General features: G+C 43.6%; 1 protein-coding gene across 1 annotated transcript in view; it reads right to left on the reverse strand.

Moving 5' to 3' along the window:
* Positions 1-14,935, reverse strand: part of LOC139683010 (transitional endoplasmic reticulum ATPase-like) — a 46,216-nt gene that overhangs the window by 17,902 nt on the left and 13,379 nt on the right. Inside the window, exons 5-8 of the mRNA XM_071577711.1 lie at positions 13,670-13,800; positions 11,039-11,170; positions 10,446-10,548; positions 4,000-4,133 (exon numbers count right to left, since the gene is read on the reverse strand). Of these exons, the coding sequence (XP_071433812.1) occupies positions 4,000-4,133; positions 10,446-10,548; positions 11,039-11,170; positions 13,670-13,800 (500 nt within the window). The remainder of the gene's footprint in view (positions 1-3,999; positions 4,134-10,445; positions 10,549-11,038; positions 11,171-13,669; positions 13,801-14,935) is intronic.

The raw sequence follows: 14,935 nt of genomic DNA on the forward strand, positions 1-14,935 counted from the left end.
GTGGGGATGATGGAAGACTTCATGAGGTGCAGGTTGGTAGAGAACTTCTGTCTTCTTCAAGCTGACTTCCAGCCGAAAAAGCTCAGCAGCCTCTGTGTCTTGGGTTGAGCTGTCAAAACGCCAACTGCCCAAGACAGAGAAAAAGTGTTCCTCCCCCACACACCAGCCAAGGGAAAAAGAGGGAGAGAGGAAAAAAAAACCCTTCAAACTATGTTTATGCTGAAAATAACTACATGTATTTATACAGAAAAGAGAAAATTAAGAGAAAACTATAATATAACACACACTTACTTGTTATATATATAACAAGTAATAACAAGTAATAACTTCCCACTCCCCAATTAATACAAAGCAAAGTCTATTACACTAGATCTATAAGTACTCTAAGAGACACATAGCAAGAAACAGAAAGAGTAACAACAAAATATTTCTACTTCCCTGAAACTAAAACAGAATACGATGTAGCAGCAGCAGGAGCAGGGCCTAACAGAAGAGAACTGCAGCAGTCTTCTCTGTACTCCAGCCATAGTGGAAATGACCAAGCCACTCCCACACACTAGATTTTACACCCTTTGAGATGATGTAGTATGCTATGGAATACAATATTATTGGCTAGAAGAAGTCAGCTGTTAGCTAGCTCAGCCCAGCTCAAGTTAGCTGACAATTTCAGGCCTAGTCTGAACTTTAAAACCTAAAGTTAGGCCCACCTGGCCAAACCGATAACACTCTGCAAAGCAGGATATTAAGTGCTGCAGAGCTGCTTCTATGTGAGCAACAAGGGCGGCACTGCCAGCAAAAAGCAGCTCACGGACAAGGTGATTCAGGGTCTTGGTGTGGGCCTTCAGTCGCCTTAGGTTGAAGAGGCTTCCATCGGTACGATATCGGATGTAGATGCCGTTTTCTTCATCGAGGTCTGCTGTGGCTCTTTGGAGCATCATGCTGAAGAAGATTGTGAATAGAGTTGGTGCAAGAACACAACCTTGTTTCGCACCATTGGTTATTGGAAAAGGCTCAGAGAGTGCATCGCCATATCTGACTTGTCCACTCTGATCCTCATGTAGCAGGATGATCATTTTGAGGAACTTGGGGGGACATCCTAAACGTTCCAAGATCTCCCACAGGCCTTTTCTGCTCACAGTGTCAAAAGCTTTGGTGAGGTCAACAAAGGTTACATAGAGACCTTTGTTCTGTTCCCTACACTTCTCTTGCAGTTGTCTGAGAACAAATACCATGTCTGTGGTGCTCCTATTGGCTCTGAAACCACACTGGCTTTCAGGTAGAAGTTCTTCTGCAATAGCGGATACTAATCTGTTCAGAAGTATTCTTGCAAAGATTTTACCAGCAATGGAGAGCAAAGTAACACCTTGGTAATTTGAGCAGTCTGATTTTTCTCCTTTCTTCTTCTACAGGGTGATGATGACTGCATCACGGAGATCTAGTGGTAGTTCACCTTGTTCCCAGCAATGCACAACAAGCTCGTGAAATTTAGCATGGAGTGCTTGATCTCCATGCTTCCAGATTCCAGGTGGAATTCCATCAACCCCAGGTGCCTTGCCAGTTTTCACCTGCTGTATGGCCTTAAGTGTCTCTCCCATAGTAGGGGCTATATCCAATTCATTTTTCACCAGTTGTTGTGTAATGTGCTGAATTGCTGAGCCTTGGACTACGTGGCTGGCACTGAACAGAGTATGAAAATGTTCAGACCATCGGTTCAGGATGGAGGTTTTATCTGTGAGAAGCATTTGACCATCTGCACTGAGTAGGGGGCTTTGAAGCTAGTGTGTGGGTCCGTACACTGCTTTCAGGGCCTCATAGAATCCTCTGTGGTCACCCAAATCTGCACACAGTTGAGTCTTTTCTACTAGGCTGAGCCACCATTTGTTCTGGATGTCTCAAAATTTCTGTTGGAGCTTACTGCATGCAAGACGAAAGGCAGCTTTTCTTACATGGCAAGATGGCTGAGCAAGGTGTGCTTGGTGAGCAGTTCTCTTCCTCTTCAACAATTCCTGGATCTCTTGATTGTTTTCATTAAACCAGTCTTTGTTTTTCTTGGAGGAGAACCCTAAGGACTCTTCAGAGGACTGCAGAATGCAATTTTTAATATGTTGCCAAAGTGCTTCAGGAGAGGGATCTATGGGATGATCTTCAAGTCCAGTCTGAAGGTTTACCTGGAAGCTGTCTCTTACTGTAGCTGTTGAAGATTGTTAATTTGGAGCCTCCTCCTTGGAATGCCGCCTCTCTTAGGTTTGGGCTTGAAGTGAATATTAAGTTTACAACGCACAAGGCGGTGCTCTATTTGACATTCTGCACTAGGCATCACTCAGGTATGACGGACATCACCAACATTTCTCTGTTGCACTAAGACATAGTCAATGAGGTGCCAGTGCTTGGATCGAGGATGCATCCAGGTTGTCTTCAGGCTGTCTTTCTGTTGAAAGATAGTGTTGGTGATGGTGAGCTGCAGCTCTGCACAAAACTGTAGCAGGAGGCGTCCATTGTCGTTGCAGTTTCCAATGCCATGCTTGCCCAGTACTCCTTTCCAGGCTTCAGAGTTCTTACCTACTCTGGTGTTGAAGTCGCCAAGGATTATGATCTTATCATCTGCAGGAACCTTTTGGGTGAGGCGGCGCAGATCGGTGTAGAATTTGTGTTTTTCCACAAAGTCAGCTTGGAGAGTTGGGGCATATACGCTAAAAAGAACAACATGTTGCTTGTTGTGTAGTGAGAGGCATAAGGACATAATGCGATCAGAATGACCTGTTGGTAAATTTTCAAGTTTGGAGGCAATGGAGTTTTTAATCATGAAGCCAACTCCTGAAAGGTGTCTTCCAGTTTTGGGTTTTCCTGACCAGTAGAGTGTGTAGCTGGCACCATGTTCTTTAAGGCTGCCTTCCTCATGAAGACGAACTTCACTGAGAGCAGCAATGTCGATGTTGAGTTGTGACAGTTTGTGGGCAATTAGAGCAGAATGATGCTCAGGACGTCCACTGTCCTCAGTATCAAGCATGGTTCTGATGTTCCAACATGCAAGTGTTAATTTAAAAACACATTTGGAGGCAGGTGTATGCCTTTGTCTCTTTGGCTTTGTTTGGCCGCATCAGAAGATGCTGGTTGGCCGTGGTTAGCCAACTGGGTGAGGAGATGAGCTTTGTTTAGGCCACCTTTTCTAGGCCCCTCTCCGTGTGGAGTAAGAAGTGCTCTCCTTAAAAAAGGCTGCTTGGTCATTCAGGATGCTGCCTCACCAGACTGTGAATGTCCGGGGTCAGTCTTGAGCGATCAATGTCCTGAATCGCCTGCATGCAGGGTTGGGTCTGTGGCTTCCAGTGCATCTTATCACCTGCCATTATGACCCTCGCCTGTCGCTAAAAGGCTTTGCAATGTGGGTAAACCCTTCGAGCCTACGCAATGGATTTTTTTAGGTGAGGCAAAGTGTGTGCAGAACTGGCCCCACCCCTTACTCCTAAGGTTCATCTGCCACGGCCTAGCGAGCTTGGATGGTGACAGCAAATACCTCAGGACGTAAGTTTAGTTAGAGTATCCTTCTCTTAGATGGATGGCCTTACAGGGCTAAGCAAGCTCCATCTGCCCAGGTTTTGGAGTTAGAGTTGTCCTTCTCCTAGGATAGTTGCCAGAGCGCTCGCGAGCCCATTCTGCCCATGGACGCGCTTTGTCTTATCCTTCAGCTGAGACCTGTCTGGCATGGGAGACCCTACCAGAGGCACATACCACCACCAGCATAGCACACAACCTCAGGAGGGTATGCAAGCTTCTCCCCCGCGACAAGGGAGTGTCCCCAGAGAAGAGTACTACACCAGAGCAGACAGATACAACAGATGTGAGCTGTTAAGAAACATTGTGAGCTATATCATATTCTTCTGATATCCAACTGCTTTCAAGCATTAAGTTAAATACTGCTTTACCCTGTAGTAAAATGCAGAGATTCATGTCAGCTGCTACCAAAAAGGATGTCCTCATTTACCTTCTAAAGGCTTCCTTTACCTTTTCTCTCTTAGGAGCAATGGCATCCAGTTCATCAATGAAGATGATGGCAGGAGCGTTCTTCTCTGCTTCTTCAAAGGCTTTCCTCAGGTTGCTCTCAGACTCACCAGCCAGCTTGCTCATGATCTCAGGACCTGAAAAAATAATGGCACTGTGGCACCCAGAAGAGAGGCAACTAGCCCCAAGGCATGCAGCTTATTTTTTTTTAATATAAGGTTCACATGTGAGTATCTATATTTCAAGCCAAAGCTAATATTATCAACCAAGTTCATTAAATTTGCATCTGAACAGGCAAGACCAGCATGAAGAATTACTTTCTAGCATCATTTTGGTGCTTTCAGTTTACTCTAACAGAACGCAACACTAGTCAATGAGCTACAATTAGCTGCCTCTTTCCTTACCCTATTTCACACTTGGTGAGCTTCTCTGTAATGTGCCTCCACACACAGTTAATGCCAGCCCTAGCTTGCAAGGGAAGCAATCAAATTATGTGGTGATGAATTATCAGGGTAGGGAAAGAAAAAGCTGTAAGATACTTAAGCTGTCTTTAACATGCATTACACAGGTATACGTTTACCTCTAAGATCCTATAAATGAGGTCCAAAAAAAAAACTGTTGGCAGGAATGGGTTAAAAAGCAAAACACTGGTGAGTGCTCAAGTGACCTTGCAGCTGGGAATTGTTGTTACAGTAAAATCAAAAGTGAGCAATTCAGATCTATAGAAAGCCCTGTGAGACTCAGCTATCAGCCAGAAGCAGCAAAGAGCTCAGCTGCTGCTGGCTGATAGGGAGGAGGCTACTCCCCAAGAATTCACATAGTAGGAATTCACAGGACTCTGCAGGGACACGAAAACAGCCAGGATGAAATAATATAAACATGGGACTTGTGAGAGATAGGTTTTAACCAATTGAAGTATCTGGCGTGGTGGTGTGTTAACTCTTTTAGCTAATAAGCTGTAGTCCTAACCCTATATAAACTGTGTACTTTGTGTAATAAAAGGTCTTCACTATAAACTTCATAAGCTTGTTGGTGAAGTCCTTTCTCTCCGCCGAAAATTGTTTACTTTAACTGGCGCCCTAATATGGCTGATACCCTCGGGCACGAGGAAGATAATTCCCTCAGCTGGCTGCATTTCCCTACCCCTGCACTCTGAAGAAGCAGTAGGACACGAGGATGAGGCGGAGAAGTTTCCAACCGAGAGGGACCACTGCCCCAGTGGTCAGGCAGGACCGCTGTGCCCCGCGGAGCCTGAGGCAGAAAAGACGCGTCATGGAGCGACAGGAAAAGTCGTCTGGAAAATCTTGCTCAAAAATTCAGGTGGGCAAGCAGTTGGGGAAGAGATGGGGATAAGCTCTTCCGATTATATCCTTTCTAAGGAAGGGATTTGCCATAATTATTGGCCTTTAAAGTAGTTTTGAAAGTGGGCACAAGATAGAGACTTTTTTCCCGGTGTTACGGCGTTTAAGCTGTTTACGTGGGAAACTCAGAAATAGGAAGAAACTTGCAAGGGATGTGTTGCGGGACATTAGAACCGAAGGGACCGCCGCGGTTTTCCGCGCTGGCCGCGATCGGCTCTCGCTCCCACCGCCCCCCCCCCCCGCGGGCCGACCTGGGGGACACCTTTGGAGGTCGTGCGCAGGCTCTGGCGGACGCCTTGCCTCTCCCCCCGATCCCACTGGCTCTCGCTGTGGCTCCGGCTGCGAGGGCACTGCCCTCCCCCGCCCCGCGTCCCGCGTCCGACTCTTCTTGCTCCCGCCACCTCCACCCTCCCAGTCCTGGCAGCCGCTGCGCGGGTCCAGCTCCCATCGCGTTCGGGGAACGCTGCATCCCCCGCCGCTCCCGCTCGCCACCCCCACCCCCCGCCGTCCCCGCCGCCCTGCGAGGAGTCCCGGAATCGGCAAAAGACAGAAAGACAGCGCGACACGGGAATTGGGAGGAGAACTGTGCTTGCAAAAACAGAAAGCCCCGTATTCCAGCTTTTCGATGCTGAATTTTTGCTGCGAAATTTGAAAATGGCACTGCCACTCTGAGATGGGAGGGGCCAGTCCCCCCTCCGATGGGGAGGGAGGTGGGTCCCTCGGCTATATCACCGTGGACAGGCGGAGCTTTGCATACGACATCAGCTCCTTGCACAGACCCCTGGGTAATGTAGTCTCGCAAAGGACTCTGGTTGTTGTGGTTTCAGCATATCCCTGACAGTCTGCAAGCCTGTCAGTTGACCAGAAAGCAACTTGAGTGACCTCGCTTTAACAAACATCAGCCCAGCTTGCCTTTGAGACAACGGGACACAGGCGCCTGATGCCCTGTGTCACAGCCTTACAATACATCATGCACAGACAAAATGCAGCATCTTTCTCCAGCAATTCAGAGCGCAACAGAGAAGCCTAGGAGAGATCTGTTGAACTGATTTCTCTGTTAATTTTGGCTTTTGTTAAATGGTTATAGAGTGTTCTAAGCTTTTAATAATTTGGAGAAAAGTTTCTATTTTTGTCTCCACAGGTTGAGGTCAGCGATGGATAAGAACAGCCAGTTTCCTCTGACTGAATCAAGATCAGTTAGCTGAACATCTGAGTGACTGATTAAAGCTTTTAATTTGATCCTTCGGATTCAAAATTCATAACACCTGATAGTGATTGATGTGTTTCCATTTGTTAGTATTAGGCATTTTCAAAAAGCTCTTTTTAGGAGTGCCAAAATGAATTACAACACATAATGGTTTTAGTTCTGTAGCATCAGATTGGTTAGGATATGTTCTTTTAAATACAAGAATGCATATTTACCACAAGTAACACTAGAACTGCAAGACTTAGAAGTGTTAAGATCTGTTTTTATGAATATAAGACTTAATGCAACATAACAGGTTTATAGAAATAATGTTGTGTAGTGTTGTTATATTTCTGTTAAGGTTTCTTAAGTTTCTTGATGCATCGATGACAACGCCTGCAGGAATGTTTTTCATTTGTTACAGATAATGATGTTAAGCAGATAGGATAAAGTTTCTTCTTTTGTTAAGATAGTTAAGTTGTTAAGCTAATAGAATATTATTTTTAATTTGTTAAGGAAATAAGGATTTTAGGTAAAATCGAATAGTGTTTTTAATTTGTTAATAAATTAAGATGTGAAGCAGAATAAGTTAAGATTTAAAGTGTTGAGTTAGCAGAGTAATGTTAATTTGGTTAAGGTTTAAGTCATTACAATGAGGTTGCATTTATAGCTTTTAAGTGTATTGTCAATTAGTACTTTCACTACATATTCTAAAAATAAAAAGGGGGAGAAAACTATGGAAAAAGCAAAAAGAGAAAAAGAAAGATGATAATAAATAAATAATTTTATGGATTTCAAAAAAAAAATCGGGGGAGAACACTAGTGACATTAACATCAGAAAAAGAATAAAGTAGTAGAAGTGACAGAACTGCAAGTAAAAACCAAGTCAAGATCAACAAATGATAAATGAAGTTAGCAAAACAAATTGCTCTAAAAATGACTTACAGATTTTTTTTGGTGAATTTTTTGATGGTGACAATTGTGCTGCAGTTAACATCAGGTACAGTAGCTTTCAGCTAAGGGCCCAAGCTGAAGTGCTGCTGTTATCAGATGCAGTAGCCTTCTCCTAAAAGTCCATGCTGAAGTGCTATTGCTATTTTTGTGGCACAATTACAAAGAATTGTCAAGACGCCAGGATGTGTGTGTGTATCTATTCTCTGATGTCTGAAATGACTGATGAATGCATCTTTAAAGACCAAAAAACCAGCTGTAGAATGTAGATGCCTTGCCTTACCACTGATTTAAATATGCATTAGGCTGCATTATTGCAAAATAAAGTAGTTGCTTTTAATTTTCTTTGCTTTCAGCACAGCTTGTAGCTCAAGGCCTTAGTTTTGAGGAATTTGATGGATGTGCTGCATGAATTTGTCAGATCATTCAGTGTCTTTTCATGCAGATTTAAGATAGCTAAAAGACTATATGAAAAAGCTAATGGTAACATCATCTGCTTTTGATATTTGGTCTAAAAGGCTAAGATTTAATGGTTGGTTATTCAATTTTCTGAAAGAAGGCCTAACAATTGTTTTAGTCACTGTACTTGTCTTAGTTCTATTGCTTTGCCTATTGTAGTGTGTTGTAGACATACTTCACAAGTCAATGCTATAAATCTGAATTGCTCAAAATAAAGAAAGGGGATTTGTTGTTACAGTAAAATCAAAAGTGAGCAATTCAGATCTATAGAAAGCCCTGTGAGACTGAGCTATCAGCCAGAAGCAGCAAAGAGCTCAGCTGCTGCCGGCTGGTAGGGAGGAGGCTACTCCCCAAGAATTCACATAGTAGGAATTCACAGGACTCTGCAGGGACACGAAAACAGCCAGGATGAAATAATATAAACATGGGACTTGTGAGAGATAGGCTTTAACCAATTGAAGTATCTGGCGTGGTGGTGTGTTAACTCTTTTAGCTAATAAGCTGTAGTCCTAACCCTATATAAACTGTGTGCTTTGTGTAATAAAAGGTCTCCACTATAAACTTCATAAGCTTGTTGGTGAAGTCCTTTCTCTCCGCCGAAAATTGTTTACTTTCGGGAATAACCCTTGATAAGCCTGTGTGAACAGCAGCCAGTGATCCTCTGTCATGGACCAAGTTTAACAGTGCCTGTTTCTCTGCTTGTACACCTCTGCCCAGGTGTTGCTTCGAGGATCCCCCCAGTTAGCAAAGTAATGGAAATAAATTTACTCTTTATGTTTTAGCCATGGGTTTGTGGTTCTCCTGGCTGCCTGCCTGTGTTGACTCGCACACCAACTAACCAACCAACCAAAAAAAACAACACCCCAAACCCCATCTCCTCTCAAAGGATAAGTAATAAAAATGTGTAAGCACATTAATCTCAGAAGGAAGGACATTATTCCCCTGAGATCTCCTACAATTGCTGAACACTACTGCAGGCTCACAGATTTATTCTATTTTTACAGATTTCCCATCATGCTGAAGGGAGTGGTAATGAAGAGAGCGTATGCTTTTAAGAGATCCAAGAAAAAGAAACCTGACTCTTAGAAGCGCAAGGTACTAAGAATGTTTCATTACAGGTAACTCGCCAATTCATACCAGCTCTATCTACAACACTGCCTGCAGCTCCGTGCTTGGGACTAGCAGACAGAGAATGCATCGCTAACTCTGACAATGTTATTTTTATTATGCAATAGAAATACAAATGTCTAAAGAAATGTTCAGCTCATTATCATGCCGTAACACCTTCCACACACTTAGAAAGTGTTGGTACAGTAAAATCAAAAGTGAGCAATTCAGATCTATAGAAGACCCTGTGAGACTGAAGGCAGCTAAGAATAAACAAGTCACAGCTGCTCGGAGGAGTTAGTTTCTCATAGGAGCTCCTCAGGTTTCTCACAGCACACTGGAGAGGTTCTTGAAAACATCTAGGAAAAGTTACTATAAACATTGGACTTGTGAGATAATGGGTTCTAACCAACTGAAGTTTCTAGCGTGGTGTTGTGTAACTCTTTTTAGCCATTAAGCTGTAGTTCTAATGATATATAAACTGTGTGCTATGTGTAATAAAGGTCTTCACTATGAATCTCATAGATTGTGTGGAGTCCAGTTCCTCTGCCATTTATTTTTAGTTTACTTTAAGAAAGTATATGTAAAGGATGACATATGGCTAAAAATGGTCCATTTACATCTGATATCTTGAGATACAAAGCAAGTCACTTCCCTACTGCTGTTCACTGCTATACTGTGCTATATACTTCTTTGCTTTCACCTTCATGGGTCTAAGTGATTGAAATCAGAGAAGAAAACCAGCACTCAAGTACAAATGTTCAATTATTTCAGCACTGACTGTAAAATGGGACAGAAAAGCAAGGAGGAAAATTCCAAGTGTGATCCTTACAGGACATAAATCAGTATCCACCTCAACTACTACAAGTGAAGAGTGATCAATAGGAGGTTCTGTCACTTGTAGCTAAGTCACAAGGTACTCATAGCTTTCAGGATACTTCCACCCAATTAATGTTATGTGAAACTGAACAGATCTTGTGCTTTTCTTGAGGGAAAACAAAATCCACAGCAGATCAGCTGCTTTTCTGAATGGAACATGCTGGCAGCAACAAGTGTCCTGCAGTCATATACATAGAATAACTTCGCCACTCCCAGCTCTGCCCTCACCAACATAAATGAACACTCAACTACACAGACTCCAGGTCCCTGTATTGCAAAGCTGTCTTTCCAACAAGCCTGCTACAAAACAACCAAGCTTATGGGAAGAGCCACTACCAACACTTCCAAATGGCCTCCAAGTTTCCCCAGAGGCACACTTCAAAGAGGTAAGGAAGGATGTCAGGGAGATAATAGGGCTTTACAAGCCCTATTAACACCATTCCTTACCATAAGATGGATGAATAAGCACACAGCAGATCGGGGGCCAAAGCAGCCACAAAACTTACCATTGATCAGGAAGAAGAAAGCCCCTGTTTCGTTGGCCACCGCTCGGGCAATCAGTGTTTTACCAGTGCCAGGAGGGCCATACAGCAGGATCCCACGTGGAGGCTGAGGACAAAGGCAAGGGACTTAGGTGGTGAGCTAGTATGTGAATGCCTAAGTAGCTCCACAGTGAATCTGTAAGCATTTGATAAAGCCAGTCCAAAACTGTGATACAAACTCATGCAACAGCTGCTATCCCAGCATTGCTATCAACACTCTTACTACTTTGCATGACAAACAAAAACCTTGCCTTTAACTGACAGGACTGATTCAAAGCATCCCTCTGCTTTGCAAGTTGTCAGTACTTTAATCTGTGTCCAAAGCATAGAAGGAAATACTTTCCTAACACCAGCACTTAAAAAACAAAAAACCCCAAAAAAACAAAAAAAAAACCAAAAAATCAAAAAAACTCAAAAAAACCCACACAAGGAAACCAAAAAACTCCCCCCCCAAAAAAAAAATTACTTATTCCCCTCCCAATATGTCATGAACCTCTGGCATCAAGTCACCCTCAAGGGAAAGCCCACTAACCCACCTAGTGCACAAGGGGACATACCTTCACCCCTATGGCCTTGAAGAGAGCAGGGTGTCGGAGAGGAAGTTCCACCATCTCTTTGATTTGAGCCAGCTGCTTCCGGCAGCCACCAATGTCATCATAGCCCACTTCATTCAGTGACTCCTCTTCATCCTACCCAGAAGGAAATACATTAAACATCTGAGTGAAAACAACAGCTCAACAATCCCTCCTGGTCTACATAACTCAGGTTTTTGCTCATTGCCATTTCTTTGATTCTCACTTTCAAGTCTTCCTGGTGTCTTCTACAATTGTTTCTTAGCGCTCTCTTCCCAGACATGCAAAGGGAGATGCCTTGCTAAAGACTACCATCTTGAATGACAGCCTCTGCTGCCAGGGTCCCTACAAACTCTAGTGCAAAACAAGTTGTGTGACCCTCTGATGTGGCTAACAAAGATGATAAGACAATGAATTCCAGTATAAAATATACTTATTCCTTAAACTGTAAGTGGCATTTCTAACTACCTGACATACCCTAGCCACCATACAGTTCTCCAACATGGTGTTTTCTTTTGGGATTGACTCAAATTAACAGAAACTGTTGAGATCCAGATGTGCAGAGAAGCCCACTCATAACCAACTCTTTCAGTATAGCTCTACAGCATCCATTTATTTGGCTGTCCAAATTTCTACTGGTCTTAGTTATCTGTAACATTAGGCCACACTAAAATAATAACACAGCCTGGAATCTCAGAGGGACTCAGTCCAAGCCCCAAAAACTGGAACTACTACTTCAAGCACTTTGCTCAGGGTCTGACCCTATCAAGTGCTGAATGTCTCTAGGTTTGGAGATTCCTGCCCTCTCCAGGCCTTTCTCCAGGGCTTGGAGAAGCCTTTTTCTATTGGGAATTTTCCTTGATCCAGCTTGCATCATTGCCTCTAGTTCTGTCCCTGGGTGCAGCTTTTGGGAAAGCCTGACTATCCACCCTTTCCCATCAGGCAGTTGCCAGTAAGCCTGACCGTTTGCCTTCCCTTCTCCATACTGCATGAACCCACTCTCAGCTGTTCCTCATTTATTCTGACCTCTAGCTCCTCATCATTTTGGCTGAACTTGCTCCTATCTGTCTCTGTCCTGTCCTGAAGAGCCCAAACTGGACTCATCTAGTGCCCAGACACGAGCTCAAATATCAAATAGAGGTGAATTTTTCAAAAGGCAGAGCTAACTACAAACTAGGACTCACCCTGATCTGCAGGCAGTAAAAAGGCACTTGCTTTATGAAGCATATAACCACCTTAGCCCATTTCTCTGAGATTTCCTACTCTATAACAGTAAGGTGGCCAAGACCTGACAGACAATCCACTCAGGTTGCCTCAAGCTTGGGACACTCAAGGCTAGACACCTTAAGGGACTGGGAGGAGAAAAGAAAAAATAAACAAACAAATAAACAAAAAAAACATCTAGAGATTTCAAATTTCTCACTGAAAAAGTACCAATTACTTTCTTTTCACATGGCATGAAATTTAGCAACATTGTAGCCTTCCCTGCTATGGATCAAGGGAACATCAGAATTAAAAGATGAATCTAAAGTCTAGCATGAGACATATGGAAGCATATATGCAAAACCAGCTGCTGCCAAAGTATGGCATCTCATTGGCAAACCTACACACTGGTGCTATCTCTGACTACCTTCAGCAGCAGCTCACCTCCTGAAACCAGAGGTTTTAATCATTACACTCAATACACAAAATGCCAAAACAGGAACTGAAAACACTGCTGCTCTTAAGGACTGTCACCGAAACAAATTTTGGACAGAGGGGTGTTGTAGTTTGGGATTATTATGTAAATTCTCTCCCCTGCCACTAACTGCCCATGCCAGCAGTTAACAAAAGAAGCAGTTAACTACTGATCACTTGGATGGGGGCAGGTTTGTCTCTTTTGTTTTTTGGGGACATTTTTTTTTCTTAGCTCCGTGGAAGGCAGGAGCGGTGGCTGCCGAGGAGAGAAGTGGCTCTGCTGGCACTGCTGGGGCTTCTGGCTGAGCTGCTGCTTTTTTTCTCCTCGCCGTGGCTGTTTCTCCCAGTTCCTGCATCTGGGATCCTGGCCTCTGTTGCAGTCTGACCACCGCCTGCACTGACCACCGCCTGCACCGTCACAGCCTGCCTGCCCCGGCTGGGGCAGTGACCCAGGAGAGAGAGAGGTTTGCAGCTGCTTTTGCAGGACATGTGGTGGTTCCCCATTTTCAGCTTTCTTTTTCCTTCATCTGGGACAAGAGACACAGAGTTCATCTGAGAGCTAACCACTCGTCTGTCTCGCTGGAGAGGGACTGGGAACTACTGGGAACTCACTCTGCAGCCAGCCGGACTGTGACATTTGACACTGCTTAAGTATAACTTTTCCTCCTGGAGGAAAACCTGCTGGGTTTTGTTTTTGTTTTTTTTTTTCTTTCTCTTGTGGTGTTGGGGAAGCGGTTTGCACTAGTCTGTTTATATATAGCAGTTAAGAACAGTTATCCTCCTTCTATTAAAATTCCTTTTTTCTTAAATTTGATAAAGAGTGACGTGATTATTGTGGAGAAGGCCCCCTCCCCCACTTGTGGGTAAACATTTTGGGTTTTTTCCCCTCAAACCAAGACAAGGGGATTCAGTAGAACTGCACAGCAGGGTTCTACTCACCTCTCGTTTGATGGGCTCTCCTTCACAATGGATCACTGTGTCTGGAGCCACTATGCAGTACGGGCTTGGATCTGTCTCCACCACTTTGAACTCCACTGCACGCATCCCTCCACGCACCAAGAAGATGTCACCTGTAAAATCACACATTTCAGGAGCCTGCTGCAAAATGCCAACCATTGTACTACAAACAGCCCCAGAGGACAAAGAAGTGGATTATGCAGGTATACACTGCTGGCATTTTTTAACACTGCCCTGCATTTTAAGTTCAAGAGCTGCATGTACAGTGACCACCCAAGCACCATCAAATTTCATCCAGAAACAAACAGCAAACAAAACCAGCAAACAATAGAAAAATAATACTCTGCTTAAATATAAAATTCAAAGGCAAGGAATCATGTTTCTTTTCCATTCAGTTTCAATTTAACATTTCTAAAAAAGGCAAAAAGCCTTGACTTAATTGAACTTAATTTTGAAGTTATTATAATTAGCTGTTACTAGTTATAACTGGTTGTCTCCAGAAGCAGAACATATGATACTGCACTATGACTCCTGGCTAAACTGGGCTACAGAAGCTGGATAAATTCAATTTGTGCATATATTGTATTTGTTCCAGCAGAAGTGCTACTAGCACAACTCTAAAAGTATGTTTGTTTTTTATGCACTTTCCCAGTTATTAATTAAATTACTTTGAAAAAGTGCATTTAGTCAGGGTGCCAACTAGTATATCCAACTGATTGATTAATATGTGGGCAACTCCCCAATCCCATCAAGTGGTAGCAACTCAGGAGAAAAATCTCATTAAAATGAGTTCTACCTGAGCCTTTTCTGATGTTCTCCCATCCCACATAGCAAAAAAACACAAGAGAATGTCCTGGTTTCAGCTGGGATAGAGTTCATTTCTTCTCAGTAGCTGGCACAATGCTGTGTTTTGGATTCAGTATGAGAATAATGCTGCTAACGCACTGTTTTGGTTGTTGCTGAGCAGTGCTCACCCTTAGTCAAGGACTTTTCAGTGTCTCATGTTCTGCCAGTGAGGAGCTACACAAGAAGCTGGGAGGGAGCACAGCTGGGACAGCTGACCCGAACTGGACAAAGGGATATTCCACACCATAGAATGTCATGCCCAGTATATAAACTGGGGGGAGTTGGCTGGGAGCCACATATCGCTGCTCGGGGACAGGCTGGGCATCGGTCAGCAGGTAGTGAGTAACTGTATCGTATATCACTTGTTTCTCTTGGGTTTTATTCTTCCCTCCCTCTTTCTCT

Source organism: Pithys albifrons, chromosome 26 (assembly GCF_047495875.1).
Source record: "Pithys albifrons albifrons isolate INPA30051 chromosome 26, PitAlb_v1, whole genome shotgun sequence".
NCBI lineage: Eukaryota > Metazoa > Chordata > Aves > Passeriformes > Thamnophilidae > Pithys > Pithys albifrons.